The sequence below is a fragment of the Elgaria multicarinata genome, chromosome 4 (assembly GCF_023053635.1).
Source record: "Elgaria multicarinata webbii isolate HBS135686 ecotype San Diego chromosome 4, rElgMul1.1.pri, whole genome shotgun sequence".
NCBI lineage: Eukaryota > Metazoa > Chordata > Lepidosauria > Squamata > Anguidae > Elgaria > Elgaria multicarinata.
Genome location: NC_086174.1, coordinates 41,092,893 through 41,106,571, shown reverse-complemented (window position 1 = coordinate 41,106,571; position 13,679 = coordinate 41,092,893). Strand labels below are relative to the sequence as shown.

Sequence of the window (13,679 nt, the reverse complement as noted above, 5' to 3'; positions counted from 1 at the left end):
GAGTCCCAGATCCTGTTCACAGCGTGATATTAACATGTCTCTCTACCTCTATCTCTAACAGCCAACCAAATGTTATCTGTCTAGTCTTGCCATGCATTTTCCTCCTGACACTAAACTGATTTCCCATGGATCCCAAAGATATTAAGGTCATTAAAAAAATCTCATAGTTCATTTAAGTGACTGAAGTTTTATTCCGCTCCCCCACATCTCCTTTTAGAAATAAAATGATGAAATATCAATTATGTGTACTAAGAAAAAACCTAAGAAGATGTCAGGGTATTCTCTGGAGTAATAACAGTAATTTCTCATCTTTCTTAGAGCCAAATAGTGCAGGTCCTTTCTTAGGGCTACAGTCTGTGTTCATGCACAGCCTTGTTCATAGGAAATTTTCACTTATGAAATCCTGTACACATAACAGATCACACAGGTTTGTATCTAATTAACCTTTCCTGCTGACAGAAAGGCTTCTGTTAGCACCATGAATAGTTCCTTTAGAATTCTGACTGGTTCTGACTGAAATCCGGAGTGTATTCAACACCCACTGACATCGGAACCACCAGCTTCCACTGGTCAGGAATTAAAGAGACAGGCCCTGTTTCAGCACCTAGAATCTTTGGACAGCTGTTGGGGCCGCAGCGTCCATCAGCACTGACACTTGCTTTGGGATCAGGAAACAATTCATCTTGTTCACGTTTTAATGCAGTCTTAGCTAATACATGCTTCTCAAACCAAGGCACAAACTGAAACACAGTTATACTTCAAGATTTGCACTTTTCCAAATCTTTCAGGGTGGTTCTCCAATCATGCAATACTTACAAAAATGTGTATGTTAGGGGGAAATGCAGATACACATGTGTATACTAGTGAAATTATTTAGGAGAAAGTGCTTGCAAAAATGTGTACATTAGGCAAAATTGCATATTATAAAGATGTGTAAGTTGGGGAAATACACACAAAACGGCAAATGAAGTTGTGTTTCTGTGTGTGTTTGTATCACAAACTGATATGGAAATAGGACAAAATGTTGGAAAAATGAAAAAGCAGGCAAAATTGAAATTGACAGATTCATCCATCCCTGCACTTGATTGGGGCCCTCTGCACTGTGCAGCTGGGTCTGGGAACCACCATTATACTGGCAGTTCAGACCCAGTGCTCTTGCTGTCACTGCAATGACCCAATGCCATCGATTAAGCCTGCCAGGGACTGTTGGCGTACGTGAGGGCCCACCAGGCCCTTCAAAGAGATACATCTGCATAGTAATTTGTAGGGGACTTTTGGATTGGACCCAAACTGCTTCTGGTCAATCCGACCCTCCCGGAACTGGATCCAGAGTGAGATCCGAAGGGTCAGATCGAGATTCACACCCACGTTTTGTCCCCCTCCCCCCTTACCTGGCTCCACCACCATCGCTGCATGGACTGTGGCGGCGGCGGTGAAGGCAGGTAAGCCCCCCTCCCCCCACTTACCTGTGTCCGTCACGGTCTCGTGGCGGCTTCAACTGAGGCCCAGGCCTCAAGCCAGAAGCAGGCCACGGCCTGTTTCCACTTTGAGGCCTGGGCCTCAGTTGAAGCTGCCGCCGGACTGTGACGGAGGCAGGTAAGCCCCCCTCCCCCCTTACCTGGCTTTGCCACCATCGCCACATGGACTGTGGTGGCGGTGCCAGCACCAGGTAAGCCCCCTCCCCTCACTCACCTGCGTTCAGAGCTCCGGATCGAGGCGAAGTGATCCACAGCGGAGCAATCTGCTTCGCCTCAATCCGCAGCTCCCCTGACCCAATTGGGATCAGCCCTTAGCGGATGCCCATCGGGTCGCTCTGCTCCGAATCAGGATCTGAATCGGAGCAGAGCACAGCCCTAGTAATTTGGATGTTTAACACTAGACCAAGATCCTTTGTGCAAACCTTTAGTTTGGAAGTTAAGAGGGATTCCCACCACAGATCCCTCCTTCCCTTCACAGAGAACTTTAGTTCCCAGAACAACTCTCTCTCTCTCTCTCTTATTCTATATTAGTGCGTATTCTCACTGCTGCTGAAGGATGGAATGCCAGAGGATTAGTTGTTAAGGTCCTTGTCTGCCTGGCCCTGTCTTTTGTCACTGTGGATGTGAGCATCACAAGTGATGGTTCTGGAGGGATGAGCACTACCCTCACGCTGAAAGGAGAACCACTTAACTGAAGTAAATCCTTGGCTTTCTCTTGCGATTGCTGGATTATTTCTTTCTGCCAAATTGATCTCCCTCTGCAGAAGATCATATTAATATTTGGGCAAAGGAAGGGTTTCTGGAGGGATAAGGATAAGCCTCGTAGGTTAAGAAAATGACTTCTTCATCCAGCTCTGAACTCTTGACCCTGCACCTGAGCGTACACAAAGCAGTCCCACGCACCTTGTGCTTCAGCTGTGTAGAGTAAACCTGCAGTTTAGCTTCATGGTGATTTCTCATACACAGCACATAGTTAAACTGTGGAATTCACTACCACAGGATGTAGTGATGACCCACCAGTTTGGACGTCTTTAAAAGGGGAACAGACAAATTCATGGAGGAGAAGGCTGTCAACGGCTACTAGTCATGATTGCTATATGTTACCTCCAGTATTAGAAGCCTCTGTATATTTTAATTTAATTTTATTTATTTTTTAAAAAAATAATTTTTATAATTAATTAATTAAAATATTTCTTGGCCACCTTTTGGGGCAGGAGCCCTCCTAAGGCAACATAAAACAATAAAACTCACATAATAGAAGCTGATATGGCAATAAAAACAGTAAAATCAACTGCAGGGACAAACATTCTAGAAAAACAACAAACACCAGCATAGAAACAAAGCCAATCACATACAACTGCAGCTATAGCTCAGACTGATTTAACATCATGAGGGGAAAGCCAGAGTAAAGTGGTAGGTTTTCAGGGCCTTCGTAATAGCCTGATGATGGGGCCTGGTAGGCCCAGATGCTGTATACCGTTTGCTAGAGAACACCAATGGGAGGTTGCTATTGCACTCTTGTTCTACTTCTGAGTTCTCCCACAGGCCGCTGGTTGGCCGCTTGTTCTACTTCTACAGGCCGCTTGTTCTACAGGCTTCTACAGGCCGCTTGTTCTACAGGCCGCTTGTTCTACTTCTGAGTTCTCCCACAGGCCGCTGGTTGGCCGCTGTCTGAAGGGAACGCTGAACTAGATGGGTGCTTGGCCTGATTGAGCCTCGCTTCTCTTATATTTATGAAACGTACAACTCTATAAATTGTCGTATCCTTTGAGTCTTGTGTAGTGACTTTCCGCAAGGCGTAGAATCCTTTTACACATGAGGTTTAAATTTCCTTTGAATGCCTTCCTCATTATTTATGTGAATGCCTGGTCCTTCTTCGGGCAGAAGAGAAAATGAAGCTCGACTGCTGGTTTTACATTCGGACATGAATGTAGAAAGGGCTTCTGTCATGGCATCTCCAAGAATACTTGTGAGACTTCCTCTTTGCCAAGGTCGTCTTTCTTTTTGTTTGGTTACAGAGCTGCTTCAGCCTGTCCTCTTGACAAGTGCTTCTCCTTCATCCTTTCCTCAACTCAGCCTGGCCTAATTCTGCTCGCTGGACCCTCAGCAGTCCCATGAGGTCTCCCCATTCCTCTTCAAATCCCTACTTAGCTTTCAAAACCCTATCTCTGCTATATGATATCTGCCATGGAAAGAGAACCTTGAAACATTTACAGGCTGTCATTGCATTTAATGTGATCAGTTTTGCTCTTGAATTGAGTTTATAATTCCAAATTAAATTCACTCCACGGGTTGAGCCTACAGAACGGAACATTGGTACTTACCGAGAAGGTTCCTTCTGGGTTGGTGTGCGGAAGGCATCCCACAATGGGTTAACTCCCCCTATCGCCCAGGAAAAGCAGGGACTCACATGACTGAGTTTTAAGCCCTCTATTGGTCTGAAGCTCCTCCTAGCCAGTTCCGTCCATGGCTAAAGCTCGGAAATTGAGAAAGGAAGCATCTCTTTGTATCATAGGTAAGGAAGAACCACAGAGGAACAGATAACTTATTAGTAAGTACTTAGAAATCAATCTGAGAGTACAAACTTTGAGGATCCTTAGGAAAAGGTCTGGCCGGCTAAATGCAGAGACAAGTGGCCTGATAGACTCGGTGGTGTTTCAGGGTGTGGTTGGGATGCCTTCCGCACACCAACCCAGAAGGAACCTTCTCGGTAAGTACCAATGTTCCGTTCTCCAGGTTGGTGTGAGGAAGGCATCCCACAATGGGATATGCAAAAGCTAAAAACCCCTTATCTGGGTGGGAAAATCTTAAGCCGAGTCTATTGTAGTCCTACAACCTGCTGGAGGACTCTCCTGCCAAAGGAGGCATCCGCTGAGGCATATGTGTCTATTTTGTAATGTCTTATGAAGGAATTAGGACTTGTCCAGGTGGCCGCCTTGCAGATTTCTGCCAGAGGGGCATTAGTACTTAAGGCGGCTGATGTGGCTGCTGCTCTAGTGGAGTGAGCTGTGACTCCTAATGGCTTGGGGAGGCATGAGGCCTCATAGGCCGAAAAAATACATGCTTTTAACCACCTAGCTAGGGTAGATCTGGTAACCTTCTTGCCCATAGCCACAGGGTGAAAGGAAACAAACAGTGAATCAGATTTTCGAAAGGACTCTGTCCTTTTTAAGTAAACTTTAATGGCTCTGCGGACATCCAGCTTGTGCCAGGCCTTCTCCTGTGGATGAGAAGGGTTAGGACAGAAAGATGGCAGAATAAGCTCCTGTGACCTATGGAATAGCGTGTTGACCTTAGGGATAAAGGTCGGGTCTGTTCGAAGGACGACAGAATCCTTATGGAAGGTGATGAGGCCTTTTCTGATTGAAATGGCAGATAACTCTGAGATTCTGCGAGCAGATGTTATGGCCACAAGGAAAAGAACTTTTTGTGACAAAATGCGTAGTGGGATAGAGGCAATTGGTTCGAAGGGAGGTTTAGTCAATGCAGAAAGTACAACATGTAGGCTCCAGGAAGGAAACCTATGGACAATGGGAGGACTCTTGAGTGCGGCTCCACGGAGGAATCTTTTGATGTGAGGGTGTGAACTTAGTGGCTGCCTACCAGGCCTGGAAAGGACTGATGACAGGGCTGACGTTTGCCTGCGCAGGGTACCCGGTTTTAAACCCATCTGAAGGCCTTGTTGGAGAAAGGCTAGGAGTTCCTTGACACCTGTTGCCCGTGGAATAAGCTTCTCCCTTTCACTCCACCTGCAGAAGGACTTCCAGGGTGTTTCGTAAATTCTGGTGGTGGAGTCCTTGCGGGATGCCAGCAGGGTGGATATGACATCCTCAGAATAACCCAGAGTTAAGTAGATGGACCTCTCAGCAGCCAGGCGGCTAGTTTGAGCCAATTTGGGTCTGGGTGCAGTACTGGTCCCTGAGACAAGAGATCTGAGATCTGGGGCAGGAACCATGGACCTTGCACTGCTAGGGCTAGAATCTCGGAGAACCAGGGGCGTCGGGGCCAGAAGGGGGCTACTAGGACTACAGTGGCTTGTTCCTTTCTGATTTTTTGTAGAACTCTGGCTAAGAGGGGGATTGGAGGGAATGCGTAGAGCCTCTCTTTCGGCCAGTTGATATATAGTGCATCTATCCCTTCGGCTCCGTAAGACTGGAATCTGGAGAGAAATCTTGGCAGCTTGTGGTTTTGCCTGGATGCAAACAAGTCCAGTGTTAGTGGGCCGAAATGGTGTATGATTCTCTGGAAGACTGCTGGATGTAGGCTCCATTCCCCTGGGTCTATTTGTTGCCGACTCAGATAGTCTGCTGTATGGTTCAGGGTCCCTTTGATGTGTTGGGCTGATATGGAGGCTAAGTTCTGTTCGGCCCATAATAGCACGCTCTGGGCCTCCAGGTGTAAGGAGAGGGATTTGGAACCCCCTTGACGTGTTATGTGGGCTCGTGTTGTTGTGTTGTCCGTTCTGACTAGGACATGAGAATGTTGCAGATGGCGTGAGAATGCTTTTAGACCCAGGTGTACTGCCCTGAGCTCCAGCCAGTTGATGCTGTGGCATTTTTCCTCTGCATTCCATTTTCCTTGGGCCAGGAGAGAGTTGCAGTGGGCTCCCCACCCTTCGAGGCTGGCATCTGTTGTCAGTAAGATCCTCTGAGGCTCCTGGAAGGGGCTGCCCACCTGCAGATTTTGGAGGTCTTGCCACCACATGAGGGAGTCTCTGACGTGCAGAGGGAGAAGTATTGGGAGGCGATCCCTCCTTGCTATTTGAGCTTGGAAGGGCAATAGGAACCACTGAAGGGGGCGAGAATGCAGCCTGGCCCATGGGAGAATGCCGAGGCATGAGATCATTAAACCCAGAAGATGCGCAGCATCCATTAAGTTGGTTATTCTTTGCCGATGAATTGCCCTTGAGCGGTCCTGAAGCTTGACTATTCTCTCTGGGGAGAGGAATATTAAACCCTTGGAGGTGTCGATGAGTGCTCCTAGATGAGGGAGGACCTGGGTGGGTGTGAGATGGCTTTTTTCTGTTTATGACAAAGCCGTGTCTTTCTAGGCACTCGACAGTTGTCTGTAGATCCTGTGAGGCTTTCTGACTGGAAACAGAACGGATAAGAAGGTCGTCCAAATATGGATAAATATGCATGCCCTTTAGCCGGAGATGAGCTATTACTGTCACCATGATCTTGGTGAAGATGCGGGGTGCCGAGGATAGGCCAAATGGAAGTGCTTTGTACTGGTAATGATAGTTCTGGTACGTGAAGCGTAGGAATTTTCTGGGAGGTAGTGAGATGGGAATATGCAGATATGCCTCTGTGAGGTCTATGGAAGTCAAATATTCTGCTTTGTGAAGGGCTTCTTTGATGGTTTGCAATGTCTCCATACGGAATTTTCGATATTTGACAAACCTGTTCAGATGCTTGAGGTCCAGAATTGGTCTCCAGCCTTTGCCCTTTTTGGCTACTAGAAATAAGATGGAATAAATACCTTCGTATTTTTCTATGGATGGTACTGGTTCTATCGCTCCTATTTGAAGTAGACGCTGTATGGCGGTAGATAGGATGTGATTCTTGGTGGCGGATTGTGATGTGGGGGATGGGGTGAACCGAGGGGGAGGTTGTTTCCAAAACTCTATGAGATAACCATGGGAGATGGTGTCCAGGACCCAGCGATCGTCTGTGGATTGTTCCCATGCTGGGAGGAAATGTTGAAGTCTCCCCCCGATGAAGGGTTCCCTGGCGTCAGAACTGCTGTCGTCCAGACCTTGAGGCCTGGAAAGTAGAAGGGGGTTTGGCAGAAGCGCTAGAGGAGTTGGCGCTTCTGGACTGAAAGCGGGATCTGGACCATGCTGGTTTAGGAAACCTGTAGCTTTTGGATCGAAAGGAAAATTGGTTAGTGGTCCGGAATGGGCGAAAGGATGTATAAGACCGGATGAGTTTTTTATCTTCTCGCCGGAAGGATGAAGGCATAACTTTTTTCTTATCCTTAGTCTCTATGAGGACATCTTTTAAGGCCTCTTCTCCAAAAAGGTGTGCACCTGTGAAAGGTACAGTCGCAAGATTTCCCCTTGAGGGAAGATCAACATTCCAGTGCTTAAGCCAAATGGAACGTCTGGCCACATTAGCAGCTGCTATGGAGCGGGCTGAAAACTGAAGCGCATCTTGTGTAGCATCAGCCAGGAAGGCAAAAGATTTAGAGAGTTTGAGCAGTCCTCTGTATAAAGTAGGCTGATCTAATTCCTTATTGTTTATTATGTCTTCCACCCATAAGATGGAAGCTCTAGCGAAAAAAGATGATACTGCTGAGGCCCTTAAAGCTAATGCTGAAGCTTCATGCGCCTTTTTTAAAGCTGTATCTGATCTTCTTTCCCCGTGGTCTTTTAGGGGAAAGTCACCGTCTTTTGGCAATACAGCACCTGAGAGCAAGGCCGCCACAGGGGCATCTACTAATGGAATTTTTAATTCTTCCATCACATTGTGAGGAAGAGTATAAAACCTCTGCGCTGTACTGACTCCCTTTTTCCCCTGGAGGGGAGATTTCCACTCCTCCTTCATTAATTTATTAAAGGAATTGGGAAAAGGTACCTCTCTGGTGGTTGGCTTGGGTTCTGGAAACATCGCTGCCCCTCTAGATAAAGATTGCTGTTTGTCGGGTTGTACTGGCTCACTAGCTAGAGAGACAATTGCTTTGGACAATAAAGGTAAAAAATCCTCTTTGTTAAAGAATCGATCAGCCGAGATATGGTCTGTAATTTCTATGTCTGACCATCCACCCTCCTCTCCTTCTGAAAAGAACTCCTGCAGTGACATTATGGAGGAATCACTGTCATGGTGGGGCTCAGCCAAGGGGGTCTTGGATTTGTTAGAGCGACCTTTGGCTATGGAGTGTGGGTCTGGAGAGTCGTCCCCAGAGCCTGCTGATGAGTGCAGACTATGGGAAGAATTGGGCTGTTTTGACCTGAAAGCCTTATTTTTGTTTTTTGTTTTATCATTGTTTTTATTTTTGTTTTCTAATTGTGGAGGAGGAGAGGAGGAAGACTCAGAAGTGTGCAAGCCTCTGGTGCGTTTTGCAGAATGGCTTGATCTCAAGGTTTGCTTGTCTAACAAATGCTCAGACAGATTATCCAGTACTGCCTTAGTGATCTGTGCTAAAACAGATTTATCTATTTGAGCCATGCTTAGGATAGGCGTTGGGGCTATCTCATTATTCTGTGGCTGAGCAATGGAGGAGGTGGAAGGAGGAGGGGCTTCCCTTTGCAAGTTGGAATCGAAACTTCAACTCAAAATGGCCGCCCGCTTTGTTTGGCGGGAAACATCCACGTGGGGGAGAAAGAATGGATTTGATCTCACCCTTGATGCTGTTGGAGCATCCAGCTGCTCCGTTGCTTCCTCCTCTTGTTCTGAGTGGAGAGGGTGGCGTGCTGAGCCCCCGACTCCCTCAGTCTCGGCCGCATCTTTTGAGGCCGGGATCGCACCGTTCCTGGTGTGTAAGAGACTCAGCGAGGGGCCTTGGCCTCCGGGCTGGTGATCTCTTTGATCCTCTGCGGCTGGGAGACTCAGTAGGCAGCCGAAGCCGGCAAACTGGTTATCTCCTTGACCTTTCTGGCAGGTCATCCTTTTGTCTGCTGATGGCTTCCTAACGACTCTCACATGAGTCATTGTTTTCTTTTTCTTTTGAGGCTTCGAAATGGTTTTCTTTGCCGGAGGGGTCATAGAGAATGATAGGCAAGCGGCAGAGAAAAGGAAGCAGAAAAGCGTTTTTTGTTTGTTTGTTTGTTTGTTTTTGGTAAGAGAAAGAAAGTCAAAGAGGTAAGAAGTTTAAAAAGTGTTAGAAATAGAGATAAGTATAGGCTTGAGATAGGAGGAGATGAGAAGTAGCTCTGTCCTGGGCGAAAAGCAGGGACGAACTGGCTAGGAGGAGCTTCAGACCAATAGAGGGCTTAAAACTCAGTCATGTGAGTCCCTGCTTTTCCTGGGCGATAGGGGGAGTTAACCCATTGTGGGATGCCTTCCTCACACCAACCTGGAGAAGTCTCCATTCATTTAATTTGTTTTGGTCTCTTAAAACTTGCCTGAGGCCTCTAGCAGTGAGTTATCTTCTCCAGGATCAGTGTCTGAACCGATGAGTGTTAATTATAGGTTCATTGTTTCATCGCTCCTTTTCTTAAAAAACGACTAGCTGGCTGTGTCACCTTGCTAACTTTATCATCCTTGTACATCTCCATAAAGTCCCCAGGTTTTAGACATTTCAAACAGGCAGGAATAAAATTATGTGGTCTCAGTGATGCAGGGAGGCCTAGATTAGATTAACACAAAGTTACCTTTTGGTCCTAAAAGCAATGAATCTATGGAAATAGAGAAAGGGAGCAGCAGTCAGGCTGCCCATTAGGAGAGAAGAAAGGCAAGAAAGAAAAGAAGGGGAAAACGTTCTCCTTTTTACCTCTGTGGCCGATACAACGGTGTAGGCATGACCTAGCACAATTCCATTCTTCAGCTCGATGTTATCTCTGGACTCCTGAATGGGAAAGGACAATTACAACCTCTCGAACAGCACTCACAAATGTATTTACAGTTGAGCTAATGAAGGTGGCTGCTTACACATTAACAAAAAGAGGGTTTTTTTGTTAATGAACCGCCCAGAGAGCTTCGGCTATTGGGTGGTATAAAAATGTAATAAAATAAATAAATAAATAAATAAATAAATAAATAAAGAGGACAAAAAGAGGACACCAACTTGCATAGCCTTTGCATATGCAAATTTATATGCATAGGTGCAAATTTAGAAATAATAGTTACAATTTATTTATTTTATATATTATTGCATTTATATCCCGCCTTTTTTCCTCCAAGGAACCCAAGGCGGCATACATAATCCTCCTCCTCCTCCTCTCCATTTTTATCCTCACAACAACAACTCTGTGAGGTGGGTTGGGCTGAGAGTGTGTGACAGGCCCAAAGTCCAAAGTCACCCAGTGGGTTTCCATGGCTGAGTGGGGACTCGAACCTGGATCGCCTGACTCCCAGTCCAACACTTTGGCCACTACATCACACTGGCTAAATACAAATACAATACATTTCCCCATAGTGGAGAAGACTGACAAGGTGAGCTGTGTGCCTGTTCTGTTTGGTGTCCACACACGAAGTCTGGAAGGGAACTTCAAGGCCCATGTTGCTCTCCCTCTTTATTGTTCTTTAATTTCAAAGCAGACTTCAACTAGACACATCAAATAGAGGACACCTTCACACAGAGAGCTATCCTCTAGTAGCTATCCAAAACAAAGGTCTATCTTCTGTAAAGTACAACGTTTAGCCACTGATTCTGTGGTTTGTTTGATGAGAAGGAAAATGGAACTCCTTTTATGGTGGGAGCTTAGACACAGCTATCTTTAAGTTTGACTCTATACCAGGCTGTATGCAACGTACGCCCTATACATATACCAAAGTTAAATGTAGCTCAACAGCCTTGTGTGATTGCCTGCTGAATGCCTGACAAACTTCCTGTTTGGCTGTCTGAAGCAGCACAAGCAGTAAAAGAAAAAAGATGTACTGACCCCTTGGTGGATTGCAGGGCCATAACACTGGTGAATGAGGATGGGGTTATAAAAAAAGAGACTACTAGCTCTGGTGCTAAGAAATGTCAAAATAATTTCTTTATTTTTATCCGAAATATAAAAATATAAACATGTTCAAAAACCCTTTAAATCAAACTTGTACAACACTCAACGTTCCGGATCCGGAGATCCTTCGTCAGGAGCTGTACAACGAAATAAATTACTTTTTGAAGTAATTATAAATTTAAAATCTAGATATTTTTTACAAGACCTCAGTTGTGTTCATTCTGTCTCCATCAGTAGTCAAACTGTAAACTCTGTAAACAGCTCCTGTAAACTCTTCAGTGATTTGCTGGAGCCAATGGGACGCAGTGTTAGACTGAAAAAGCAACATTGTGACTTGTGACGAAATGGCCCAGGCCCGGCTCTAGAACCATGGAGATGTGTCAGTGGGAAACATACTACCCACCTTCCATGTTGGCTTGGAATGATCGTATAGCACTTCACTTGGGGGCAAAAACACAATATGGCTGCAAGCACTAGAGATGTTGGAGGATTCCATCCGGGGGTGGAGTTTGCTGAGCTCAGCTGCCTAGACTTCAGGTCATTTCCCTATAAGCTGGCCCAACTTGATCAGCATCAAGTCAGGCCAACTTGTGAATTTTCCAGGGGAGTGTGTATTTCCCACTTAAATAGAAAGTTGTGTCAATCGCAGCTACAATTTTCATAATTTCTGAAATTTCCAGCCACAATTTGCACAAATTTCTGTTGGAATTTGCACAAATGTATCAAATTACAGCTGGAATTTGCACAACTTTCTATTTATTGGTGGTGGGGGGGGAAGGAACCAAAAAAAGTACCCTGCTTTTTTGGGGGGAAATATGCTCACGTCACAAATGGAAGCTGAGCCACACAGGAGAAGGAAACCGTTGGGCCCCAAAAGGGCCAGATTTTCAAATGATGGACATCCCTAGCAGGCACGTCAACGAAGCACAAAGCTTCTGCATGCAAATGAGCACTGGGGGTGGGCTGGGTATGAAGGGGGGAGTTGAATGGGTTTGATTGTTGCTGCAACCTGAGGGGGGATTTGTGGTTGGGATTTTGGCCTGACTGCAATAAGACTTCATTATTTCATGTATTATTTTCTCTTGAAAGCCTATATTTTACCTATTTCCCACAGAGGAAGTTCAAAGCGGAAAACAAACAAAAAACAGATTTTTTTTTTTAAAAAAAATAGTTTCCCATCCTTTATCCAGACACCAACCTTAAAAACACAAATTAATAAAAACAACCAATTGTAAGAACAGCAGTTACAATAAGTGCTAGCACTCCCACGCACCCACCCTGGCCCAGTTTTTTTTAAAAAAACTTTTAACCAAATGCCTTCTTTAAGCCAAGGTTTTATATTCTGCTTAAAACTTCACAGCATTGGGGCCTGACAAATCTCTGTTGACAAAGTATTTGGCAAAGTACTCAGGCCTCAAGCCATGCAGGGCTTTAAAGATTAACACTACCCTTTTGAATTGAATTGAGCCCAGAAGCAAACTGGCAGCCTGTGCAACTCAATTAAAATAGGCGTAACTTGATCAAAATTCCCAGCTCCCACCAGCAACCTTGCGCCTGCATTTTGCACCATCTGCAGTTTCCGGATGCTTCTCAAGGGCAGACCCATGAAGGGCATCAAGAGCTACCTAAGGCATGAATGACCATTGCAAGGTCTATCTTTATTAGAACTGATTGTAGCTGGTGAGCCATCCGCCGCTAGAAAAAGGCACTCCTCACAACCATGCGGGAGTGCTGGAACAAGGGGCACCCCAAACTATGAACCTGATCTTTCAGACAGAGTGAGAGCCCATCAAAGACAGTTTGCACTCCTCACCACAAGTCAGGTAATTAACCTATCAACAGCATTTCCATCTTAGCAGTGTTATGGTCATATTACACCAGTCCTTCACTAATAGCACTGACTCCCAGTCCATTTTCTGTCCCAAATAGGGATGTATGGATTCTGTAACATATGTTCCATCTGTGTTTTGTGAACTGTCAGGCAGCTTTCTTTCCATCATTCACCCATCGATGGAATCAGAGTTTTTTCTAGTTCCCAAACTTGCGGAAATTCGCACAGCACAAATCCCTCCCCAAATGTGCAATCCCCCCCACCCAAAAGTGTGTTTTCATGTTTTAGCCTATGGGGAAATGAGCATTTTTGGCTGTTTTTGTTTAATTTTTGCATATCTTTGTATGATGAAATTTGCACAAAATTCCAGAAGGTTAGGGAAATGGTTTGCAAGTCCGCAGACTCCATCTGACGGGGAAAGCTGTGGAATCTGCAGACTGGATTCATAAAAATCTGAACTCATTTGGTTCTGTTGTGGATTTCTCCAACATCTCTAGTCCCAATTAAAAGTGCTGGTTTTATCCTTTAAAGCCCTTCATGCCATGGGATCACAGTACCTGTACAATCCTCTGTATTCATCTGTGCACCTCTGTACACTAAGATCTTAGGCAGAGGCCCTTTTTCAGGTTCCCTGACATCTAAGGTATGGTGGGTGGTTGCTGAGTAAAGGGGCCTTCTCAACAGTGATACCTCAATAGTGGAAGAAGGTTCATTTGGGTACCACATTGATATCATTCAATACCATGTCAAGAGCTTTTGG

General features: G+C 45.5%; 1 protein-coding gene across 1 annotated transcript in view; it reads right to left on the bottom strand.

The window, feature by feature from the left end:
• CAPN13 (calpain 13) overlaps nt 1-13,679 on the bottom strand; it is a 114,944-nt gene that overhangs the window by 56,883 nt on the left and 44,382 nt on the right. Inside the window, exon 7 of the mRNA XM_063125393.1 lies at nt 9,912-9,986. Within this exon, the coding sequence (XP_062981463.1) occupies nt 9,912-9,986 (75 nt within the window). The remainder of the gene's footprint in view (nt 1-9,911; nt 9,987-13,679) is intronic.